The sequence below is a fragment of the Danio aesculapii genome, chromosome 24 (assembly GCF_903798145.1).
Source record: "Danio aesculapii chromosome 24, fDanAes4.1, whole genome shotgun sequence".
Classification (NCBI taxonomy): Eukaryota; Metazoa; Chordata; class Actinopteri; order Cypriniformes; family Danionidae; genus Danio; species Danio aesculapii.
The window spans coordinates 24,633,057-24,655,627 of record NC_079458.1 but is presented as its reverse complement, the minus strand read 5'-3'; the positions used below and the strand labels follow the sequence as shown (position 1 = coordinate 24,655,627).

General features: G+C 36.1%; 1 protein-coding gene across 6 annotated transcripts in view; it reads left to right on the top strand.

Annotated features, from left to right (window-relative positions):
• The first annotated feature begins 257 nt into the window (after positions 1–257).
• Positions 258–22,571, top strand: part of mllt10 (MLLT10 histone lysine methyltransferase DOT1L cofactor) — a 64,223-nt gene continuing 41,909 nt past the window's right edge. The window contains exons 1-9 of one of the 6 annotated variants that reach the window (XM_056450172.1): positions 258–661; positions 2,657–2,736; positions 8,331–8,456; positions 9,048–9,102; positions 12,239–12,348; positions 14,426–14,529; positions 14,989–15,082; positions 18,292–18,381; positions 22,440–22,535. In XM_056450172.1, coding sequence (XP_056306147.1) covers positions 499–661; positions 2,657–2,736; positions 8,331–8,456; positions 9,048–9,102; positions 12,239–12,348; positions 14,426–14,529; positions 14,989–15,082; positions 18,292–18,381; positions 22,440–22,535 — 918 coding nt within the window. In that variant the 5' untranslated portion in view covers positions 258–498. The remainder of the gene's footprint in view (positions 662–2,656; positions 2,737–8,330; positions 8,457–9,047; positions 9,103–12,238; positions 12,349–14,425; positions 14,530–14,988; positions 15,083–18,291; positions 18,382–22,439; positions 22,536–22,571) is intronic. The other 5 variants (XM_056450174.1, XM_056450176.1, XM_056450175.1 and 2 more) reach the window with 5 other exon arrangements.

The following is a 22,571-nucleotide window of genomic DNA, read 5'->3' as shown; positions in this document are numbered from 1 at the left end:
TCTTCTGAGGATTAGCTGGTTATTATTTTAGAAGTTATTTCGCACCTTAGTGGATCCGACATAAATACAGAATTTTTTTTTTTTTTTTTTACAAAAAAACACATTTTAAGTGTCATTTACCTGAACTAAAGACGTTACACTGTAAAGTAACGTCTTTACAGTGCAAAACACAACTCCCAGATGATGGTATTTAGCGCGAGAACACTGTATCTCGCTCCCCTGCTCCCGGTAAAATTCAATGCCGCCGCGTGTCTCAAGCCCCGCGAGGCCCTTTTCAGTCCACTGCCTCCCCGGTTTGGCTTCTCCGCGCATGCGCGCACACGCGCCTCTACATCCCGGGAGCCTTCAGTACGGGGTTTATGTGTTCAACAACAGCGTAACTGAAATATGGAATTTAATGGAAATGGGACTTAAAATACAGCTTTCCTGGGAGATAGGGATTCGCGAGACAAACGCCCGACTGCCTTTTTGTTGGTCTTTGTGCGCTGCTGATGGTAGATGGTCTCCAGCGAGCTGTATCTGGCAGAGGAAGACGACGATTCGGCAAGTAATATGAAGGAGATGATCGGAGGCTGCTGCGTCTGCTCGGATGAGAGAGGCTGGGCCGAAAATCCCCTAGTCTACTGCGACGGCCACGGCTGTAACGTTGCCGTCCACCAAGGTAAATATAAGTGTCATCATCTTTCTTGAGGGACGGGGTTATTTGAGGCCGATGTTTTGAAAAGTTCCCGTGTGTTGTGGTGAGAAAGCTAACGTAGCTTAGCATAGTTCACCTAGCTTAGCTCAAGCGAACAGGCAGCGTGACCCAAGTTTAACCGTTGGCGGTTATTTCTGTTATTGGTATGACAGTTGGGATGTTTTAAACACGTGAACAGTCGGTTTGTTATGTTTTCACGGTCTGTTGGTTGTCGGGAAGCAAGCGTTTCACGAAGGCCCATTGGTGTGCTAGTGTTGTGTTAGCATGTGCGCTAATCGTTTTTAACAGCATGTCGCTCTTGACTGCTCATTATCTCCACTGTCTCAGTACCAACAACGTGTCAGTCACAGCTATGGAAACAGAGATGAGTCACACTCAGACAGTCTTTGTAGATGATTACAGCTAATATTAGGCTAATAGCACGCATTTACGCATTTTTGGCTAGTCAGCAAAGCTGTCAGCCGGTTCTTGGACTCTTCACTGGATTTTAAATGTTTTTCCCATGTGTGGATTGAGGTAAAGTTGGTTTTATATTTGCACATTCGTTCAGTGACAACTTGCGACATGCTTGTTATATTGTTTAACATGCTACTTTGAATATTAGGCCTGAAATCACTAGCAAGTATGACTTCAAAACAACATTAGCACGATTTATTTTACTGTGAACAATGCTGTACTTTGATAGTTATTGGCTGCTAATATGAATAAAAAAATAGGCTAACGTTACTTGAATGAAATTAAGGAAAAAGTCCGAATGTGTGAATATAAAACCAAATTTACCTTAATCACGCTTGGTTGTTTCATTTTGGATGAGACAGTTTAGACAAATGTCTTGTTTGTCTTGTTTTTTAGGACATTAGCCAAAAAATGAGAAATTCGATATGTTATTATAAGTAACTTACACGAGAAATCTTATCTTTTATTATTAAAGTAATTATTAAAACCTAAGAGTGTTTTATTTAAAGAATATTCTGTCATTAATCAGTGGAAATATTTCCTACTTTAATATTTTTATTCTGTTTGCATTATACTACAATAAGCAGTTTTAGTTGTTTTAATTTCTAGTCTTGGTGCTTGTTAAGTCAGTATTATAGGTGTTAATTTGAGAGTTGGGGAAGAATAAGTTTTTTTTATTTTATATTAGTTAAACTTTTGTGACATTAATAGAGCAAAACTTGGCCTAGTTTATTGTCTGTCATTGATGTTTTCTGATCAGCTAAATCACAATATCGCAATAATTTCAATACACTTGAAGTCATTTGTTGATGTTATGAAATGACTGTTTGTCCAACCAAAGTTGAATGGTCAATGATAGTTTTGCATCGTTTGTTTTTGTTATTTTACTTGAATAAAGAATGTAGTATATACAATATTTTCCTGTACTTGAAATTGATTGAACAGACATTTTTCAATGTTTGATCAATTGTATTTTCAGATCAGTTGCATATTAGCAGCAGCAGTTCCTGCCAATCATCAGTTTGACATGTTACTGCATTTCCTGTCAAACATCAATATGATGTGTGTTAGCATTTTGTCAAACATTGTGGTGTTACATCATTTCCTGTTTAACAGGAAATGGCACCGCTTAGATGCAGTTGAAGATGCACATATTTTGAGGTATAGACAAAACAAAATTCAGCATGAGAATCTTGCAGAACAAAAGAATGTAAGAAGTTGTTTCTTTCTGTTATTGGCTATAATTTTATGTGCAGAGGCATGTGGTTTCTTTACAAAGCCACCTTAAGAGTTGCCCTCAAATGTACAAAGTTACTCTCATTTAGCAACTCTGGTGTTGTTGCATTAGAAATATAATTCACACATTTAAAAAATATATTTATTTAACATTCTCACAGATAGATCACGAAACCTGACAGGATAAGACACAGTGAAGTTGTCATGTTTACAACAGTCAGAGGACAGTCTCATCAATTCATACGTCCTTCATTTCTGTTGTTTCAGCCTGCTATGGAATTGTCCAGGTCCCCACAGGCCCTTGGTTCTGCAGGAAATGTGAATCACAGGAACGTGCTGCCAGGGTGGTGAGTTTCCTCATCTTTATACCAATCTTTCATTCTATCTGTTTTGCTGAAGTCCACATCTCCTTCCTCATTTATAGATTGCAGTTTCCACTTGACAGATGATATATGTTATTGATAATATGAACTGGTAACTGTAACCTGTCTTACAAGTTGAATTCTGTTGTAGCCAGGATGAGGGACATATCACAATAAACATGGTTGAAGGCCAGGCAAAGGACATTAAGGCTGTGTAATTGTTAGTTTTATCCTGTTAGACCATTGGATGGTTGTTTAAACTGCTTAGACTAGTTCTGGTAGTTTAGTCATGTAATTATTTCTTCAAGACAGGTCATGCTTTTCTTTAGCAACAGTTACATAAAAGGTTAGATTGGACTAATTTGAATATAAAATGTTGGAGCTGTTCAGAACATTACACAGTTCTAATATAAAGGTAATTAAGTTTAGTCTGTGCATGGACAGACTTCATCTTTTATGAAGTTTTTTCTGAACTTTAGCTGTTATTGTAAGATTCATCAATTACATTGACTGTTAATGACATTATATGCTCTGTTGGCATTTGGACAATTAAGGGGATTGTTCACCCAAAAAAGGAGAATTTACTCTGTTTACTCACATTGAAGTTCCAAACTTTTATGATTTTCTTTTTTTTCTGTTGCACAGAAATAAGATATAAGATATTTTGAAGAAAGGTCAAAACCTGAAACCATTGACCTCCATGGTAGGATAAAACAAGTAGAATGAAAGTCAATGACTGCACGTTTTCTATATTGTTTAAAATATCTTATTTTGCTTTTAATAGAAGAAAGAAGTTAATACAGTTTTGACACGATTAAAGAGTGAATAAATGATGACAGTTTACATTTTTTGGATGAACTATTCCTTTATGCAATGGGTAGTTCAAAAGTACCGACTTTGGTATGATTTTTTTAGTGAAATAAAAAAAAAATATGTCACTACCATAATTTCCCGCTTGGATTTTGAGTGCTAATGGGTGGACTTTTGAAAGCTGATTGGCTTTTGCCTTCACATGCTCTAAAGATTTGACTGTGTCTGCCTCCAATGATCATCAATTGATGATCATCTCAGAGATAACACATACAGTGGACAGGAACATTTGAAAGTTGTGTCTGTCAGAGGACTTTCTATGATCTGAAAGACGAATCTCCAGTGTTTGTGTATTTGGGTTTACACTCTGAGTATCAAGTGATGCTCATCGGAGCTAATCACAGTCATATCTGATGAGCATATGAACACAATGTACACTAAGCACTTTTGCCGTTTTTAAATCCATTGTTGTGACATTAAAGTACACTCTGCAAATTCTGATGGTCAGAAGATTGTATGTCCATGCACACCTCATGAGTGAGTTCATGTGAAAATCGTTGGGATGCAGTGATGTATGACCCAGTTTTATTGCTTGGCAAATTTTAAAGTGATTGCTTAATTCTATGCCAAAAACATGGACATAGAAAAACACTACTTTCATTACTTTCGGGGAATCTCTCTCTTCCTCTCATAACAGCTATTGGCTATTCACAAATTCAAGCTGACAGCTCACAAAGTTTGACGTGTTTAAAAATGACTACAAGCTTGTAAGTTCCACTTACACCATACGAGCCATGACTGCACATTCAAGCTTGTACAACAACACAAATCAAACCAACTATGCCCACCTTTAATCCACTGAAAAAATTCAAAATCTCAAATTTGCTGTCACTCTGGAAATACATTTTCATTGTCTGATTACATCAGTCTGACGGCTTTTTAAACACTCAACCCAACAACAAATGCAATTTACAGAGGGTGAAGAGGATCTGTAAACAAAGGATGAAGGATTATTCATTTAATTGATCTTTAAAATAAAGTTGTTACAATATTACTTTGCAATGAAGTACTTTGTAATGCACAGTAGTAAAACATTTCTGTCACAAGTTCTTCAGATTAAACATTTATTAAGGGTTGTGAAGACACTTGAATTTCTGTGTGTAAAATATACGTGAATTGCCTGATACCCCTTTTTCACCAAGATGGTTTAAGAACTGGTTTTGAGCCAAAGTCTGTTTTCAAATCTGTTCTTTATCTTTCGACACCCAAAACACAACCTCTGAACCAGGAAAAGGGGTTGTTAAGTACCATTAAAACATTGCTCGGCTAGAGAACCTCTGGTGTCAGGGACTGGGGGTGGGGTTACCAAAACCAAGAAGAGGAACAGAAATCCTTTTAAGCATCATATTTGATAAAGCAGCGGAACATTTTGCTCTCAACCTCTGTGTATTCAAATTACAGTGTGCTGCTCGAACATAATCTAAACATTGATTGCGAAATCATTTATTGCGCACTGAATGTAGTTGTTTGTAGTCTCCATCTATACAAACTACGGCATGGGGCATGAACACATTGGATTTGCGTCTGCTTGTATGCTGATGTAGGTTTGCAAATTTAGTAATATTAAAAGCAACAAATCATTTATGTGAGCTTTTGTGTAGCTGGGAATGATGAGACTGTGACATCAGACATGGATCTACTATCCTCACTAGATGGTGGCGAAGCAAAGCAGTTCTTAGAAGGCTTGGTAGACGAATCAGTTACAAACTGGCAATAGCCCTGGCTCCAAATTAGCATCTGGTTTTTGCTGGTGGAAAAGGGGTATTTGTCTTTATCTTAGGGCCAGTACACACAGAGGTGATGCCAAACAACCAGCACTCAGTGTTTCCTCTTGGATTTTTTTTCCACCTGTGGCGGCAGGCCTTTTTTACACAGATCTACTAACTACCTGTTGCGTTATTTCAATGACAAATGTCATGAGCGCAGTATTATGAGTCGAGATCGCATTTATGTAATAGTCTACAGCATGCGAATCTCTACTTGCGCACCGATTTCCTCTGCTCGTGCACAAAACTTCTTGCGTGCCCTCAAATACGCGCTGCTTAATCGCAGATCTTCTTGTGCGCTCTCAAATAAACGCTGCTGAAGTGTGATTTAGTGCGTTTATGTAACGAGTATGTCTCCAACATTAATTAGATTTGCTAGGAATATTTATGAATATCTCCAATAGAACTGCAGAGCGGTATTAATGCGTCCTGAAGTAAAGTGAAACGGCTATACGTCATGTTTGCTGGCCTCTTGCACCTGTCAGTCAGTCAGCACGTAACCTTAAAGGGTTACACAAATGACGCACAGCACTACTACGGTCGGTTACAGAAAAGTTCACGCTGTTATAATTCACTTGCCCTTTAATACGTTTTGATGCGATTATCACCCGCTATTAAAAAAATAAAATGTTTTGAATGAGAAGCTGTAATGTAGCCGTGGCGGGATGAATTTTGGCGTGGCGCCCCGCCATGGAAGAATGAATGTAGCGGAAACCATGAGCACTGACGATACCCAACTGTGTTATCGCCTTGTGTTGGTTCATTTCTGAACCAAAAAGTGCACGTGAAGACAGCAAACGGATGAAAGCCGACTGATTCAAGAGTGCGTGTTTTTCAAGTGTTCTTTGGGCAGTATCTGTTTTCTTGTTCAGAACTGCAAAACCGGCTAAAACAAAAACCTTCTGACACATGCAAAGCATAAACAAAGCAGCGTTTAGTCCCACTCACCACGGAGGGCTTTGCTCCTGCAAATTTGTCTGATGATCTATATCATATTGTTTGCAAATATTTTGAGAAATGTAGCAAAATTACGCCTGCCTCTTAGTGTTTCACTGACACTCTGATTCATTGCTATATAACCAATCAGAGTTCTCTGTTCAGCCAATTTGACAATCTGATTCAGGCCAACATATCTTGATAAGTATATGGCAATGGTTTGTAATGAGTGATTTCATGCAAAAGTGTCTTTGTGTGCCTGCCTGCATTAGCACACCCTTTGAAAGACTTTTCACAGCATCAGGAAATGTTGTCACATATCAATTCACATCTCTAAAAATGACCAAAAACCTCAAACCATGTTAAGAGAGAAAAGGAGTAACTTGTCTCTGTTGGTTTTGCTAATTATTCTTGATGTTTTCACAGTGATAAAACTGTACCTGAGGATAAAATGGGTAGTAAAGTTATTTATTTATTTTTTTACTTTTTAAAATGTCTGATTTGTTTTATGTAAATTAAAACATGGCTGCTCCCTTTCAGGAGTTGTAGTGTTACTTACTTTTACTAAAATAATATAATGTATATGTTGGCTCTAAGATAAAAAAAATACACACCCTACATATCAAATATAGTGTTATTTAGCATGCCATCACATAATGAATTTTTCTTCTGTATAGCGCAGCCCTAATGGACATTTCAGTACAGAACACATTTACCAGCACTCATACAGTGCTTAATCCCAGGACTTTTTTTTTGCCCTTGTGCTTGTTTTGTTCATTAATTCTCGTAATAGTATTACTCATTTGTGTGTTCATAGGAAGTTTATAGTTCAGTAATTGTTTTTATGCATCAACACTTTAAAGAATTTCCTAGTGCTGTCTTTTAAAATGATTTTTAGAATTACTTTTTATTTACAAAGCAAACCACCATTCACATTCTAGTGCATGGAGGTGGGCTGAAGCACTTCACCTTAAATTGTATATTTACAAATGTTTGCTGATCCGTAAACGTGGGTTATGTATATAAAAACAGTATGACTGTATGAGAACTATTAACCCTGTATGTTTACCAATGTTATCAGAGTTGTGATGTTAAACTGAAAATGTGTTTACTTGTCTAAGTGGTAAGGGTAAGATGTTTGGAATAGTAAAAATAACAGAAATCTTCTGGAAAAAAAGTCTGTCTGCTGTCCAGCTTTTCCTCGGTTTTTCTCTCCATCATTAATGTAATGACTCTTTTGGCTCTTTGTAGAGCAGTTTGTGTTATGTAGTAACAGTGATTTGCTGGCAAATGAAAACTTGCAAACTTGTCCTGTAATGTTTTTGATAGGTTATTGTTGTGGATGGTGCCCTGAATATAGCTCCCTTTCATAAAATATGCAATAGTGTAAAATAAATGTAATTTCTCATTTTAAAACTGAAATCAGTGTTTGAAAAATGGAAAATGCTGGTTGTTGTAAATGAAATGTTACCAGTAAAAACAGTTTCTCTGAGAGCTCTTTTGTGACTCCTTTAGTGGTGTAATGACTTGTATGAGCTGTACGGTTAGAATGAAGCCTAAGTGACAGTTTAGAGCAGGAGTATAGTGGTTAAGAGGGAGAAACCAGTTACATATTGCATTATCTGGCCAATTTTGTTGAAAGATCTAGATTCATGCAAAAACAAGGCATTTGAGTTTAGAGGTGTTATTCAATGTCAACTGGTCTCTTTCTGAAAAGAAACAGGAATTTCCTCCCTCTTTCCATCCACAGGTTTGTCATACATTATTTTTGTGGCATTTGTTCCACTTAGAAACCAATCCAAATCCAAAGATTTGTGAAAATTATAGCTTGCCCTATCAGAAAAATTTCTAACAGTAGTTTTTTGTAGGACTTTTATTTATTTTTTTATTATTATTATTATTTTTATTCCCAAATTTTTTATTGCTTTTGTCCTCATTCCTCCACTTACTAAATATAAGCCCATTTTTTTTCCATTTGTGCCCTGCTCTGCCACTTCATTCCCAAAGATTAAAGGGTGGAGGGGGAGAAAGCCGAGCTGGCAGACCCCTGAAGGAGGAGGACAGTCCACCACCTGTAACAAAGAGGAGGAGGACAGCAGACTGAGCAGAAGTTTAAAAACTTTGAACATAGTGGTATGTGGCAAGTAACGGCATGGTTCCAAGCACAATGTTATGCCCCAATATCTTTCTATCTATCTAACCCTGTTCAAGGCTTTAAAGATGAGTCAAATGTCCTAGTGTTTATGCATGAAATACTGTATAACTGGCCATGTGACATGTGGCCATTTCTTTCAACCATCACTATTGTTTTGGTCTAGAGGGATAGTAACTGATCATTCATCTCATATTCACAGGGCTTTGCTTTTTTGTTCTGTCGTTTGTTTCAGAAAACGGTTGTCTAAACCTGTTTTTCTCCTATGGCTAAACAGATTCCTATTTTATCCTTGAATATAGAAGCAGCTCCTCAGGGTTGCAGCAATGGATGTTTTCCAGCTCCAGTCAACTATCAGAGGCTCTTGTCTACAGTTTCATTGATCAGTTTTGCCAAGACACTCTGTTCTTTAGTTTCAAGGAAGAAAATGATGTCTAACCCTTAATCTTTGCTTTAGTTTGATGTCCATGTCAGAAGTAGAGTTCCAGAAAGCCCTCAGAGCTGTGTCTGTCCTGCAGATGGTGGGATGAAGTGTGCATTCATGTTTTTTTTTTTTCCTCTTCTTTTCACAGAGGTGCGAGCTGTGTCCCCACAAAGATGGAGCACTGAAACGGACAGATAATGGAGGTAAGATATTTCATTGCTTGCTGTTTTTGCACTTGCTCAGGACTAACCATCGCCAGGATTAGACCCGCTCCAATTGTATGTTTGCGTTTTCAATTAAATGCTGTTGGTGTATTTGGTCTAGACTTAAAATAATTATTATTATTTGTTTTTTTTTTGGCTCACTTGGCTTTCACACTGTCATTTTAGAGAGAAACCTCAATGTGCAAATCAAAAAGAGCTGCTTTTCTAACATGTATTTCCTCAGGATGAATTTAATCTCATTTAAAAAGAAATGAAACTGAAAAGTCATATCGTTTATAATGTCATTTTTTTTGTACAATTATTTAATTAATTAAGTTTTGTATCAACTCAATAATATATAATGTTATTATAATGTAATATGTTTTTACCTATGTTGATCTTGCCTTGAAATGGTCATAGTTGCTGACGTGGCAATAAGCAAACAAACAGCATGTATATTATCAAAGGGAATTTGCTGTGTGCTAGGTTGGTCATGCTGGGTGCCGCATTCACACTTATTCACATGAACCACATTAACAGGACAACTAAACTAGAGTTTGTTTTAACAGCACCAAACCTGCCAAGTGTGAACATGTCCTAAATGTTGACACAGTAGCTTACAAATTGGGTAATTAATAATGTGTATATAGCACCGTGTGTGGTTTTGTACTGCTCTGTATTTCACTTGAATTGAGTGTGTTTTATAAAATCTTGGTTGAAGGTTAGAATTTTTTATTATTATCTTTACTTTACAAATGCTTGAATCAGCCCAGTTTTATTGTGAGGTGATAAAACCTGGACGCTCTTGAGAGGAGCATATGCTCTGATGAGGATGACACCTTTCTATTTTTATGCCTCTAATGAAAGTCAATCTAAGACATAAAAAAACCACAATGTAGTGAATTGATTTTCTCCTCTGTGGAGTATTTCACTGATATCCTCTGGCAGTTTTAATTATCACAGAAATGCTGCTGTCAAAGGATTTAATACAGCATCTCATCAATAAGCTGTTAATTAGTTCAAAGTATCTTCTCACCTCAGAAAATTTACATTTTGGATGTCAGAAAAAATTACAGTGAATAAATGCATTGTATTTTATTTTTTTTTATTAATTAGTATTTAAATGCACCAAAAAATGACATTGTTGGCACAAATAGCTTGTCTGATCTGCTTGTTTATCAAAATAATTGAGCAAAAGGGGTGAGGATGTGTGCATGTTTATCTCTCTCACCTTGTTTTTATGGGTGGGAGGTCTCAGCGGGGTCATTGTGAGGCTGAGCGGGGACTCCTCTTCTTCATGCTCCGGGTTCACGGCAAGGGCAGCTCAGAGACTGTAAACATGGCATGGGACACAGCTGTGGGACCATGCCCCATCTTTAGGGGTGGTTAGCTGTTTAACGGCCATGAGGGAAACATCATTGCCCCAGGCTTATGGTTTAGCCGTTTCAAACCATGCAATCTCTTTGTGAATTTGTAAAGCCGTCAAGATAAACATTCCACATTTTGCTGTTATTTACGAGTAGGAGAAAAGGTTTCGCAAACGTAAGTTTTAGACCGTGCTTGTTCGAACCAGCAGTGAGCTTTCAAGTCAAGAGAGATGTAGGTTTCCACAATGTGCTCTTTAAGAAATCTTTTCTTCATAGCAGTGACTAGACCAGCACATGGAGAGCTTTTCACAGGTGTTGCTACTGTTAAGTTATGCAATCAAAAGAATAATTCTAAGTGAAAACATAGACCTAACGAGATAAAAAAAAAAAAAAGGCAAACTCTTTAAAAAAAAAAAAAGTACATAGGGCCGTTTTTAGCCATCCTACATAAAGTCTTCAGTTTTATTATTTGCTTAATGCCAAATATTTTAAAGGTTATTTGAATATACACAGCTGAAGACCTCTTTGGCAAATCATTCTTTATTTAAGTGTGCCACCCTTCTGTTTGAGGGGTTTAGAAGTTCTTTGGGGTGTGCTTGGGTTTATTGCCTGGTTTTATAGGCTTCTGCTGGATTCTTGGAGGGACTTCAAAACAACAAAACCCACCTCCCTGTCCCTTTAGGCTGGGGTCAAAGACAGTTCATGGGTTCACATTTAAGTTTAGGCCTGTTATTGTGCCCTCATGTTGGATAAGCAGAAGCCATTTGCCTTTTTTTTTTTTTTTTTGCGTTCGTATCAACTTTATATGAGTGGCATCTGCTCTCCTTCACAACCATACATCAGAATATGGTCATTAAATCTAAATCCACTAAGTTAAGGGCTTTTGTGGTTAAAAGACAGTTGGTGTGTGGGAAAAGGTTTAGTAGTAGCCTGAAATTATGATGTAATATATATGTAGTGTGCTTGTGGCTGACACTTGGTCTAGATGAATGGAGAGAATATGCCTTTTGCTTCTTCCAGTCCTGGGTGTTTCGTCTTTGTGGTCACACTCAACCCACATGCTTTAATAAGTGTTTTTCACACCATAGAGAAAGCCAGGGGTGCCCCATAGGCTTGCCTATTAGCAAATAAACGACAATGGTTTCAAATAAATAGACTCTCTTTGAAAACACTGAAATGGAAAATGCTTGTCAAACCGTAAACTCGCATAAATATTGGTCATGGTTCTTTCTGTCATTGAATTAACTTGTAGTTCTCTTTATTAGAGTTAGAGTTTTTATTTTTAGACTTTGCAATTTCATTTTAGTTGTATGTTTTTTTATATTATATCTTTATTATTTTTTTATTATTAATTTATTTTTCTATCATTATCTATCTTTTATGCATTATAATATTATACATAGTTAAAAATGTGATCATTTAACACTTTGCAATTGGGTCTCAATAATAAACAGTACATTATTAAAATATTTATTAATCTTTGTTAGCATTAGTTATGTATAATTGTATGCACTCTTGGTGCATTAATAAATGTTAAGAAATCCAATTTATGTTAAATAATCAAACCTTATGTTGTTTATATGGAAAAAAATCAAGAAATTGTGTTTCATTTATTTCTTAAGCTCGCATTATTTAGCTCATCTATTATTGTTGTGTTTACTTCATGCTGTGAAAACTGTTTCTTCACGGAAAGTTTGCCATAGATATAATGATATAAGTCTAATTTAATCTGCTTTAACATCTGCTGATCTTTATTGCGTTTTGTTTAGGTTGGGCCCATGTGGTTTGTGCTCTTTACATCCCAGAAGTGGAGTTCGCCAATGTATCCACCATGGAGCCCATTGTGCTTCAGTCTGTCCCCCATGAACGTTATAACAAGGTACGTACCCCAACCTCTGAAAAAACACACGCTGATAGTCTGCATATCAATAGGAAAGCAAAGGCTCCACATAAGAGCCCCATAAATCAGCTCAACAATGTAAACAGTATGTGTGTAAGGAGTTTAGGTCTATACTGTGAATGTGTTTTCTTAAGGGACCAAGTGCTACATTTATCAACCTTGCATAAACATAGAATGTTGTCATTAATTCTGCGCTCGGGCTGATTGACCGAAAGCTGAGATCCATGTTATGGAGATTTACACATACATATAATCCAAAATGAAAAGAATCAACCATACTTATTTTTCGGTGGAAGTGCTTATCCATCATAGAAGTGGAATTTATCCTGTATTTGTCAGGAAGAAGTTGTAATTAAATTAGAATTGTAATTTCCAGGCCTGAAAAAAGTAATAAATGTTGCAGTGAATATTAATGCAAGATATTAAAATTGTTCAGTTGTTACATTTTTTTCTTGAAGTACGTTTATGTTATATCTATACGAGTATGTTTGTTTATTTATGTAGGCTATATATACTTGATTATGTCTGGGAAGAGGGTCAAAATAAATAGTTTTTTTGTCCTCTGCAAATAATACTGACTGACATAATTTACAGGATATTCACGGTAAAATGTCCTTCAGTGTTGTAATAATTTAGACCAAAATCTTGCCATTTATATTTAGAGCGATGCACTTTTTGGACTTTCTCTGAATATAGCAGGGTTATCGAGTTGTACTGCTAACGACCTTGCATTTTTGACACTGTTAGCAAGACGGTGTATTCTTTTATTACGGAAACAAAGATTTCCCCCGAGTTTTAAAAACTAGTTGCAAGATGTAATGAACTTTTGGAAAAAAGGTTTACAATAAACGGCAATACTAGAGCTTTTTCTGAAACATGGGACCCATTTAGAATCTTCTTTTCTGAGCATGTCAGTATCTCTACAGACGCTCAGTCTAAATCTTAGGTCCTTTCAATTGCAAAGCAAATGTAATTAAGTACATTGTATAAAAACCTGAGAATTAATATTTGTAATATTGGGTTATCAAGGTACATGTATATTCTGTACAGGTTGTTTATTTTTTAATTTATTATTATTTTTCTATTTATTAAAATTAAAATTTTTATTTTTTTATTTTTATTTAATTTTTATTATTGTTTTTTTCTTCTTTTCTCTTTTGGATAAATGTAATTTCATCTTGTTTAGAGGGTAGGGATGGGAATAATATTTGTTTAAATTTCTCTGTAAAATTACTTTTTTATACCTGTAAAAGTTTATAAACGTATCAAAAAAAATATTTAGAGCGATAATCATTTGAAGTTTAAAATGCTTTCTATGTACATATATTTTTCTTTTTTATTTACTTTTTAAAAATGATTGCTATTATTATTATTTTAAATTTGCATTTACATCCGCAAAAGGGGACATCTTGTCTTTCACCCGTGTGGAGCTAATATGTTTTCATGGGATTTGGGTTACTTACAGGTGTAGGTTTTTACTACTACCGGTTGGATTCCTGTGCATCAGCGTAACTCAGAACTAATTGCAAAGTCCAGATGTTTAGACGTTAGCTTCAAACTTTTTCCACCCAACCGTGAGGGTAAAGAAAACAATGTTACACCAAGCACTAATGGGATATGCCATCATGACACCACTCTTTCATTTTTCATTTGAAAACCTAATTACGTTTTGTTTTCTATGGATGCCCTTCAATGCAGTAGATAAGTAAAATACAATCAGTTTGCGTTCTATGATTTGGCTTCAATACTGTGTCTGATGACTCGCAGGACTAAGGAGCCAAGTTTAATCTCATGCTTGAAATAGTGGGTTTAAAATCTGGGATAAAATAGATTCAGCTCTGTTGGTAATTGAGTCCTCACTGTGAGCCAATTTAAAATGGCATGGTTATCACTTGCCTAATAATCGAGGCGCTGGGAAGGGAGGCTTCTGAGAGACTTGTTAAATTGGTAGAGCCTTCACGCTAAACAAGCTGTGGGCCGTGCAGCAATGCATTATATACCATAATAACGGCTTTCTGTATGTGAGGAATCACTTTGGTGCCTTTTTTTTCCCAAGACATGCTACATCTGTGAGGAACAGGGTCGTGAGAGCAAAGCTGCTTCTGGAGCCTGCATGACATGCAATAAACATGGCTGCCGACAGGCCTTTCATGTCACATGGTGAGTTGCTGAACCTTTATATTCTAGCTAAATGTTCTTATAAGTATCTTTTAAGGAATAGATCACCCAGAAATCAAAATTTACACAGCATTCACTCACATTCAAGTGGTTCCAGACCTTTAGAATTTTCATTTTTCTGCTGAACAAAAAAAGAAGAGATTTTGAAGAATGTTGGTAGCTATTGACATCCATAGTAGAAATGTAAAAAATATATATGGAACATCTTCTAACACTACCTGGTTTGGAACAAGTATAGGGTGGGTAACTGATAGGAATGTTAATTTTTGGGTGTGCTTTGGGTGATCTTTTTAATTATGCCCTATGTTAGATGGATAACAGGATTTAATACAGTAAACCTATATTAAGTCACGTTATATGTACAAAAGGTGTCATTTATTTTAATATGCATTGTGCACAGCCTTTGAAAGGTCTCTTTTCTCTGTCTTTGAATGAATGTAGCGCTCAGTTAGCTGGGTTGTTGTGTGAAGAACAGGGTTCAGATGCTGACAATGTGAAATACTGTGGATACTGCAAGTACCATTACAGCAAACTGGTAAGAGTTAGTTTTTTCTACTGTTTGCAAACTACTAACACCCTGGCACACAGCACTGCTGTGGATCCTACAGCATTTATTCTTTTTATTACTGACATTAAATAGTTTTTAAATGAAGCATTAATTACATCCAGGCTGCATATAAATAATTTGTGGTACTGAAAATGTGCGTAGTGTCTGGAAATGTTTTTTAAAATATTACAGTTTGCATATACTTAAAAATGCACTTTGGGGCAGAAGTTTGGGGTTAGTAATTAAATTTTTTTTTAACAAATAATTTTCTTCAACAAGGATGTTACATTGAATAAAATGGCTGGAACAATATTTATAATGTTTATATTTTAAATAGACAAATTGTTTTTTCAATTTTTAATTGTCTTTTTTTTCTCTCAAAAGTATTCTGAATAAAGGCCTGTAAAAATAGATGCCAGATCTGCGTATTAGATTTGTTCTCTAAAGAGACTACTGTAAGGGCCAGGGGATATTCAGTGTGGCCTGAATAAGTTGCATGAATTTAGTTGATTTTAAAAATATTTAAAAAAATTAAAGTTACTTTAAATTGTAGCAATATTTCTTGATTGTTACTTTTTAACATTTTTTGATTGAAATAATTCTTTCTTGAGCATAAGAAACTTATTTATAAACAAATCATTGCTGACCACAGACTTTTGCTGTTTTCCCTGTCAGTTCCGTGTGCTTCTTTAGTCAATTAGTATGTAATGGGCATGGTTTGTGTATTTTCCCATAAGTGCTCTTCATATATTGTGGTATACTTCATATCTCAAGTGCATTTTTTCCAAAACACTTGATCTTCTGATTTTTACATTCACCGATACATGAATCACATCGAGCACATCATCATGTCCATGCCACCATCGTTCAAGCCGTTATTGCGCGTTTCTCGAAGGGCACGTGAACGCTTTGGAAAAAGACACTCCCTCATCTGGAATATCTCTCATTTCTTCACCGTCTCGCACTCCTGGTCCAATTACAGCTGCTGAAAGCTGAGCTGTGGCATAAGCCCCCCACCATCCACCCTGAGTGGCCCCTGCCGCCCCCACCTCAATCTCCCTCAAACCCTTTAACCCCTTAATCTCGTTGACAATCAACAGCAACTCACTGGACCTTTGTCTGTGGCTCTCCTTTCCTCTCCTTCCCATCATCCCCCACCTCTCTCCTGCATTTCCCCCTTTAATACCCCTCTCAGAAACAGAGGGCTAAGGTTTCAGAGAGATACAGCGACTGCCCAGTGGCAGCTCTCGGTGACAGCATAACGGCCTGTGGTTTTCCGTCCAGCTTCGCTTCGGCCTTAGTGTGTGAGTGTGTGTGTGTGTGTGTGTGTGGCAAGGGGCTTTACTCACTCCAGCCCTAGAGCTACACTGAGCTTTAGAGCCACAGCCCCCTGCTGCTTCTCAGATTTGTGCATGCGTGCGTGTGTGTGTGTGTCTATCCTCCCACTCAACAAAGGCTTCTCAGATACTGCTAGTCCTCTACAGGTCTTCTGAGTAAGGGGCTGGAGGCATGGCCAGAGCTTTGTGATGTTCTTGTAGGGGATTGTAATGAGTTGAGGATGGAGGAATAGTGATGTTTATTTATGTGTACTGGGTTTTATTTCATTCAGCTGTTTATGGAGACTCTGGTTAGCAGTGATTTGATAGTCTGTTTTGGTTGTTTTTTGTTGATTTTGTTTCCCATTTATTTTTGCAATGGTTTTAGTTGTTGCTGTTTTTTTCCTGTAGTTTTTTCCTGATATAAATATATATTTATAAAAGAATGCTTAAAACATATGAATATGCACTACTGTTCAAATAATTGGAGTCGGTAAGATTGAAAAAACAAAAAAAATATATATTTTTGGATTTTTCAGGAAGCATTAATTCAATTCATTTAAAAGGACAATAAAAAGATAAAACATACATTTATATTATTTAAATAGACACTAGTAACAATATTGTTTAAAAAATTTAGGGTAAATTATTACTATATAAAAATATTAATTGCTTTGAGCAAGAATGATCTTTCTTTACTAATAATTCAATAATTCTTTAAGAAAAGCAAGGATTGAGTCACTCACGGTTAAGAGACATGTTACTAAAGTTTTCTTTTTCAAATAAAGGCTGTTCTTTTGATATAAAATGATATTTTATAAAATATATAAATAAACAAATGTTGAAGAATATAATTTTTTTTTAAATGAAAATATATGCTTGCATTATATGATCAAGATTTTTATTTGTATTTAATAAAACAAATAAATACTAATCCAAAAACTTTAAATCTTTTTATTTCTATTTTGATCAAATATTTTATTTTTTTTAACATTTTTGCAAAACTTACCAATTCCAGTCTTTTGAATAGTAGTGTATTTTCTTCTGTATATAAAGTGAGTCTGTGTGTTTTTGGTCATCTCCCATTCTAAAAATTGTCAAAACACGGAGACAATACATTGCTTGTTTGTTTTGGTGTCATCCATTGTAGTGATTGCACTATTGTAAATGACAGCATGATGTTTCAGCAGAATGTACCATGTCTCCCTGTCACCATGTTAATGGACTGACAGCCTCAGCACAGTCTCTTGGATTAATAGTTCAATAGCTAGCCACTAACCCCTGACTTTTCCATGTAGGCCTTTGTTTCAGTGGGCTTCTGGTAAACAAAGGCCATTTTGTGACCTGACTTTTTTCTTTTTTATGTGGCATTTGTCGACAATAGCAGCTTGTAACATGTGGCATTTTTAACCAGGATTTTGAAAATAAATGTTAGCAAAAAATTGAAGAATAAAATAAATTAAGCTGTGAGAAAATATGCTACGGTTGGTCAGTTTGAAGGTCAAGTTCATGCGCCTCAGCACTTTCTCTTGGTGCAAAGAGAAATTAACAGAGAAATCAAATGTAATTGAAAGTTTAACGTTATACGTTGGCTTTTCCAAGAATCGTTCACATAAGAAGCATTCCCGTTGGTTGACTCTGAGCTCATGCAAGTTGCTTTTGATTGAGTTGCTTCTCTTAAAAAATCCTGATTGGTTGTAATGACAATGTCTTTTTTTCCCTCTTCTTTTATTCCGTAATTGTCTTCTGTTTGTTTCCTTTGTCTCAGTAAGGGCTATTTTCTTTGTAGCTACAAGAGCGAGAAGTGAGAAGTAGGCAGAAAGAAAAAGGTAATTGGACAGACTTTAAATGGTAACTCGAAGTTCCTCTTTCACCTTTTAGAGAAGGAGCAAAGGCCGTGGTAGTAGGGCTCAAAGCTTAAGTGATTCTTCTACTCACTCTTTGGATAAGCACCATGACACGGAAAAGAAGGTAAGGCAGCCTCCAGATCTACCTCACTTCCTGCCATGTGTGATTGATGCCCCCCTCCTCACGAATTCAGACTATGAGGTAAACGCACGAAAACCAAAAACTCCTGTCCGTCCTGAATTTTGCCAAGCAGTGATTAGTTTTGTTTAATTCACACAAGCCCTCGTGCCATGCCGTCCCTCACGCACCACACTTTTCATATCCCACAAAGCTTTTAAAGCCACGGGAAGGGAGAAAAGTGCCTTTTATCACTCAAAGTGATTAGTATTTTGGTGCAGCCACAAATTATCAACATAAAGAGTGCTGTATTCATAGAAAAGCATCCGTCATGGCCATTAGTTCCACAGAGTATGCGTAATCAGTATTGATAGGTAGTGTAGTCATTTGTTCCACTAATTTTCTATACGCAGCCGTACCGAATGAGACACATAGCATTATTAGCCCTGCTCGCCTTCCCATCTAATTCAATTAAGCACAGGTTCTGTAACATGGCCCTGTATCAATAAATGTGTACATAGAAGACGGTCCGCAGTGCATGTAAAAATCATTTGATTGTGTCTTTGTCTGTGTTTTTTTACCCTCTCTCTTCTTACTCTAATAACATTGGTTTCTGAAATACTAATCCACAGACCTCATAGTGTGAAATGTGTGGAGGAGCTCATCACATCTGTCCATCGTCATTGATAATTTTTCTGCCTGTCCTTAGCAACTCCCACCGGCCACATATTTGAAACACCCAAGCCTCTGTTCAGCCATCTTAATCAGCGGTAGCTTGCCTTATCTGTTCTTTTTTTTTAAGCGGGATATTAAAATGGCTCTAAGAGTTGATTAAAGATTTATACAAATTTTTGTTGACATTTTTGGTTGGGTTTTTTATGCTTATGCATATATTAATTTTATTATTTGTTTAGGATATTTGTCAGTAAATTTTTATGCTTGTGATATATTTAAAGAAAACTTCGACATTTTTCTTTTTGACCTCTTGAGGGAAAAAAATTAACTTCTTTTGAAATTGTGTATATTTGCTAATCTAAAAGCTTGCCAATACGTATTGTTAAATCACTTGAAATGCTACTTGAAAATTTTCAGTTTCTCTGGATTAAATTATTTGCAAAGCAGTTTCTCTGGATTAACGTGTAAAATGTAATGTTTATTTTATTAATGCTAATGGTTATTAATGCTTATTATAATGCTTATGACGTATCTTCCAAAAGAATTAAACTGTGTTGCTCTGATAATAGAAAAATCAAATAAATGCTCTGAATGACAACAAATGTAACATGTTTTCATACATGCATTTATGCCAATATTTTAACTTAAGAAGTATTACGGAATAAACATCTGGTGAATTAACCCTTATTTTCAAATAATGATAGATTTAAAACATTTGTGATTGTGATCATGCTATTTTTTGGGAAAAATTCAAAAGATCTAAATGATGATATTTTTAATTGAATTTTTGAACAAATGTTATCAGACCTAAAAATAAACATTTATTTTAATTTACTCAAACTCATTTAGAATATATTGTGTGAATCCACAGAAACTGAAAGACCAAGTAGTTTGAATGTTCAAGAGGTCTTTTTTTGAATGGCAGATTTTTTTTTATAGCTGTGTGTTATTTTATATATCTATATCTACAAGTATATAATAATAAGTAACTACATGTACTAACTCTATGGTTTGGGTTAGGATGAGATTAAGGGTTAGTTTGTGTAATTTTGTGCTTATTACTGTAGTGACTGCATGTGTAATGAGGACACCATAAAAAGTGTTACCTGTCATTTCAATCATTATAAATCATTTTAGTGGATTGTGGATCATCTTACATTGATGTATTTAAACGTACACATGAAAGCTCACTGATAAGCACTTACAGAGGGAAGTGGAGGTCAGACATTGAGGCTGTTGGTTATTTGACGTAAATTCACTAATTATTTGAATTAATTTGAATGAGTTTGCATTGGGAATGCATACCAAAATGGAGTGGATGGTGCTCTGTTTAGCTGCTCAAAGACAGACTGTGCTGCCTGTGCAATCTAGGTCAGTGAAAGATTAAATACGAGATGCCATTTAAAGCCGTTTCTCCCAGAATTATTCTGATATTTAACTTCTCTGCCTTATTCTGCATTGAGAGGGGTTGACATGAACAATGATTCGGGTTGGAGCTTGTATTCTTGAAGATAGTGTTGTGAAGTGCTCTGTGCTCCGCCATGGCTATTGTTACCACGGCTGATTTGCATTAGCAAAGGGGGCCCTTCCCCCCTACTCCACATTCCCAGGTCAAAGGTTGGGGGGCTCAGATGTATACCTAGCTAATTCCAAACCCCAGGGCCAAACAACAATAGAGGCTAAAAGCTTCTCAATTTGCAGCTAGTTCAGATGTGCTCTGAGAGGCCGTCGAGAGCGGCATCTGGGAATAAAATGATGTTTTCAGTCTTTCTTCCTCCTCCTGTCTCACATATCTTAAATCCTGATCTGTTTGGGATTTTAGCTTTGTTTTCTGGATGATTAGTTTTTTTTCTTTGTGTTTAAATTTTTTTTAATACTTGAAAATGTATTGTATTTATTCATTTCAGTAGTTTAATTTTAATACTTGGCCTGAAGCCTCAGGAGTCATTTCTTTGTTCGTCCAGAAAGAGATTTGCTACATTTCACTAATCTGCTGAAGGCATTGATGAATTATGATAAATGTCTTGGCTTTTTTTGTTCCCTCTGTTTTGCAGTCACCTCTGACTGAACTATTCATCTTTGTGTAATTAAGATAGCTGTCATCTTATGTCAAACTCTTGCAAGACATTTATATCAGAATTTTAATTAGACCATAAACTGCAGTTCATGGCTGCTTTTTAGCATTACGTAAGACTAGAAATGTAGATGGTTTGGATCTACTTTTTGAAGAAAATGAAGTTAAAGTGTTTTTTTCTCTGTATTTTTCATTCATAAACAGGGAAGTGGTGACAATTTTTTTCTCACATCAATGCTCATCCTGTCAACACCTTTCTGGAACCATGTTAATTCAGAATCTTGTTTTTGCAATCATTTGAAATGAGCACTTCTACTGCAGAGCCAATATGGCATTATAAAGGCTTATAATTTCAGTAATCACTCTTATGTATGTATTTTGAGTATTAATCTACTTGTCATTTTGTTGTATTTGCTTGGATTTAACATTTCAGGATTTGCAACAAATCAGTTGTCAGCGTAACAGGAAAATGGTGACATTTGTTTTGGGTTTGAAAACCAATAGCAATCTCTTGCACCCACTTAAAAAAAAAATTCCCAGGGTGCTTATTCAAAACCCTCATTTCAAAGTGTGTATGAGTTTCCCATTTGAAGAAAATGGCATTTAAAATAGAATATGCAGGAAAATGGTAAACAGCGAAGTGGAAGCGGAAGCTCATTTTCATTTTCATTGAAAAACTTGAGCCTGAGGGCCTCTGGAATTGTCACCGCCACTTGCACTGAGAAGTAGCATAAACCGTTATCATGTTCAGAATAATTGTCAATTCTAACTGAGACAATGGCTGAAAGATGACATAAAGGGTCAAAAAAAAAAATAGACGTTTGTATATCGCTCCAGTTGGGAATGTGTAAATATTCTCTCTGAATGGTTCAGGATCACTGCATATTTTTACAGCCACGCTCTTAAGAACAGAAACGGAGAGGTTGGAGGTGTTCGATTGGAGTGCGAGGTGTAAATTTGTTCGCGCTCTCGTTTCTTGGGCGCAAATAGAGCTATGTGGAGCGCGGCACTAGACCGGGGTGTAAATTAAGCTGCAGTAGACTCTGGTCAGGCCTGCAATATGAATCCTTTCCAATACAGACAAAAAGACTTTCTTTTACTTCGTGTAAAGGCCTTTAAAGGCAGCACAAGTGACTCTCCTTGCGCATTTGAATGCATGCAAACGATTTACATTCATTATTTCAGCGTTTTGAGTTTCACATCTTTTCTCTCTCTTTGTTTTCAGAAATGACAGTTCAGCTAAAGTGCTTCCCAAGTTCTTTTTGGCATCAGCAGAAGCATTTTCATAATTGATTAATTTGTGTTTTCATGACAGAAGCATAAAGAAAGAGATCGGCATAAACCGAAGCACAAAAAGTCTTTGGAACTGTCGCCTTCCCTGGTGCCAGCGCTGATGGTGACATCTGAGAAGGTGAGTTACACAAGGGTAGATGAGTCCTGAGGACAC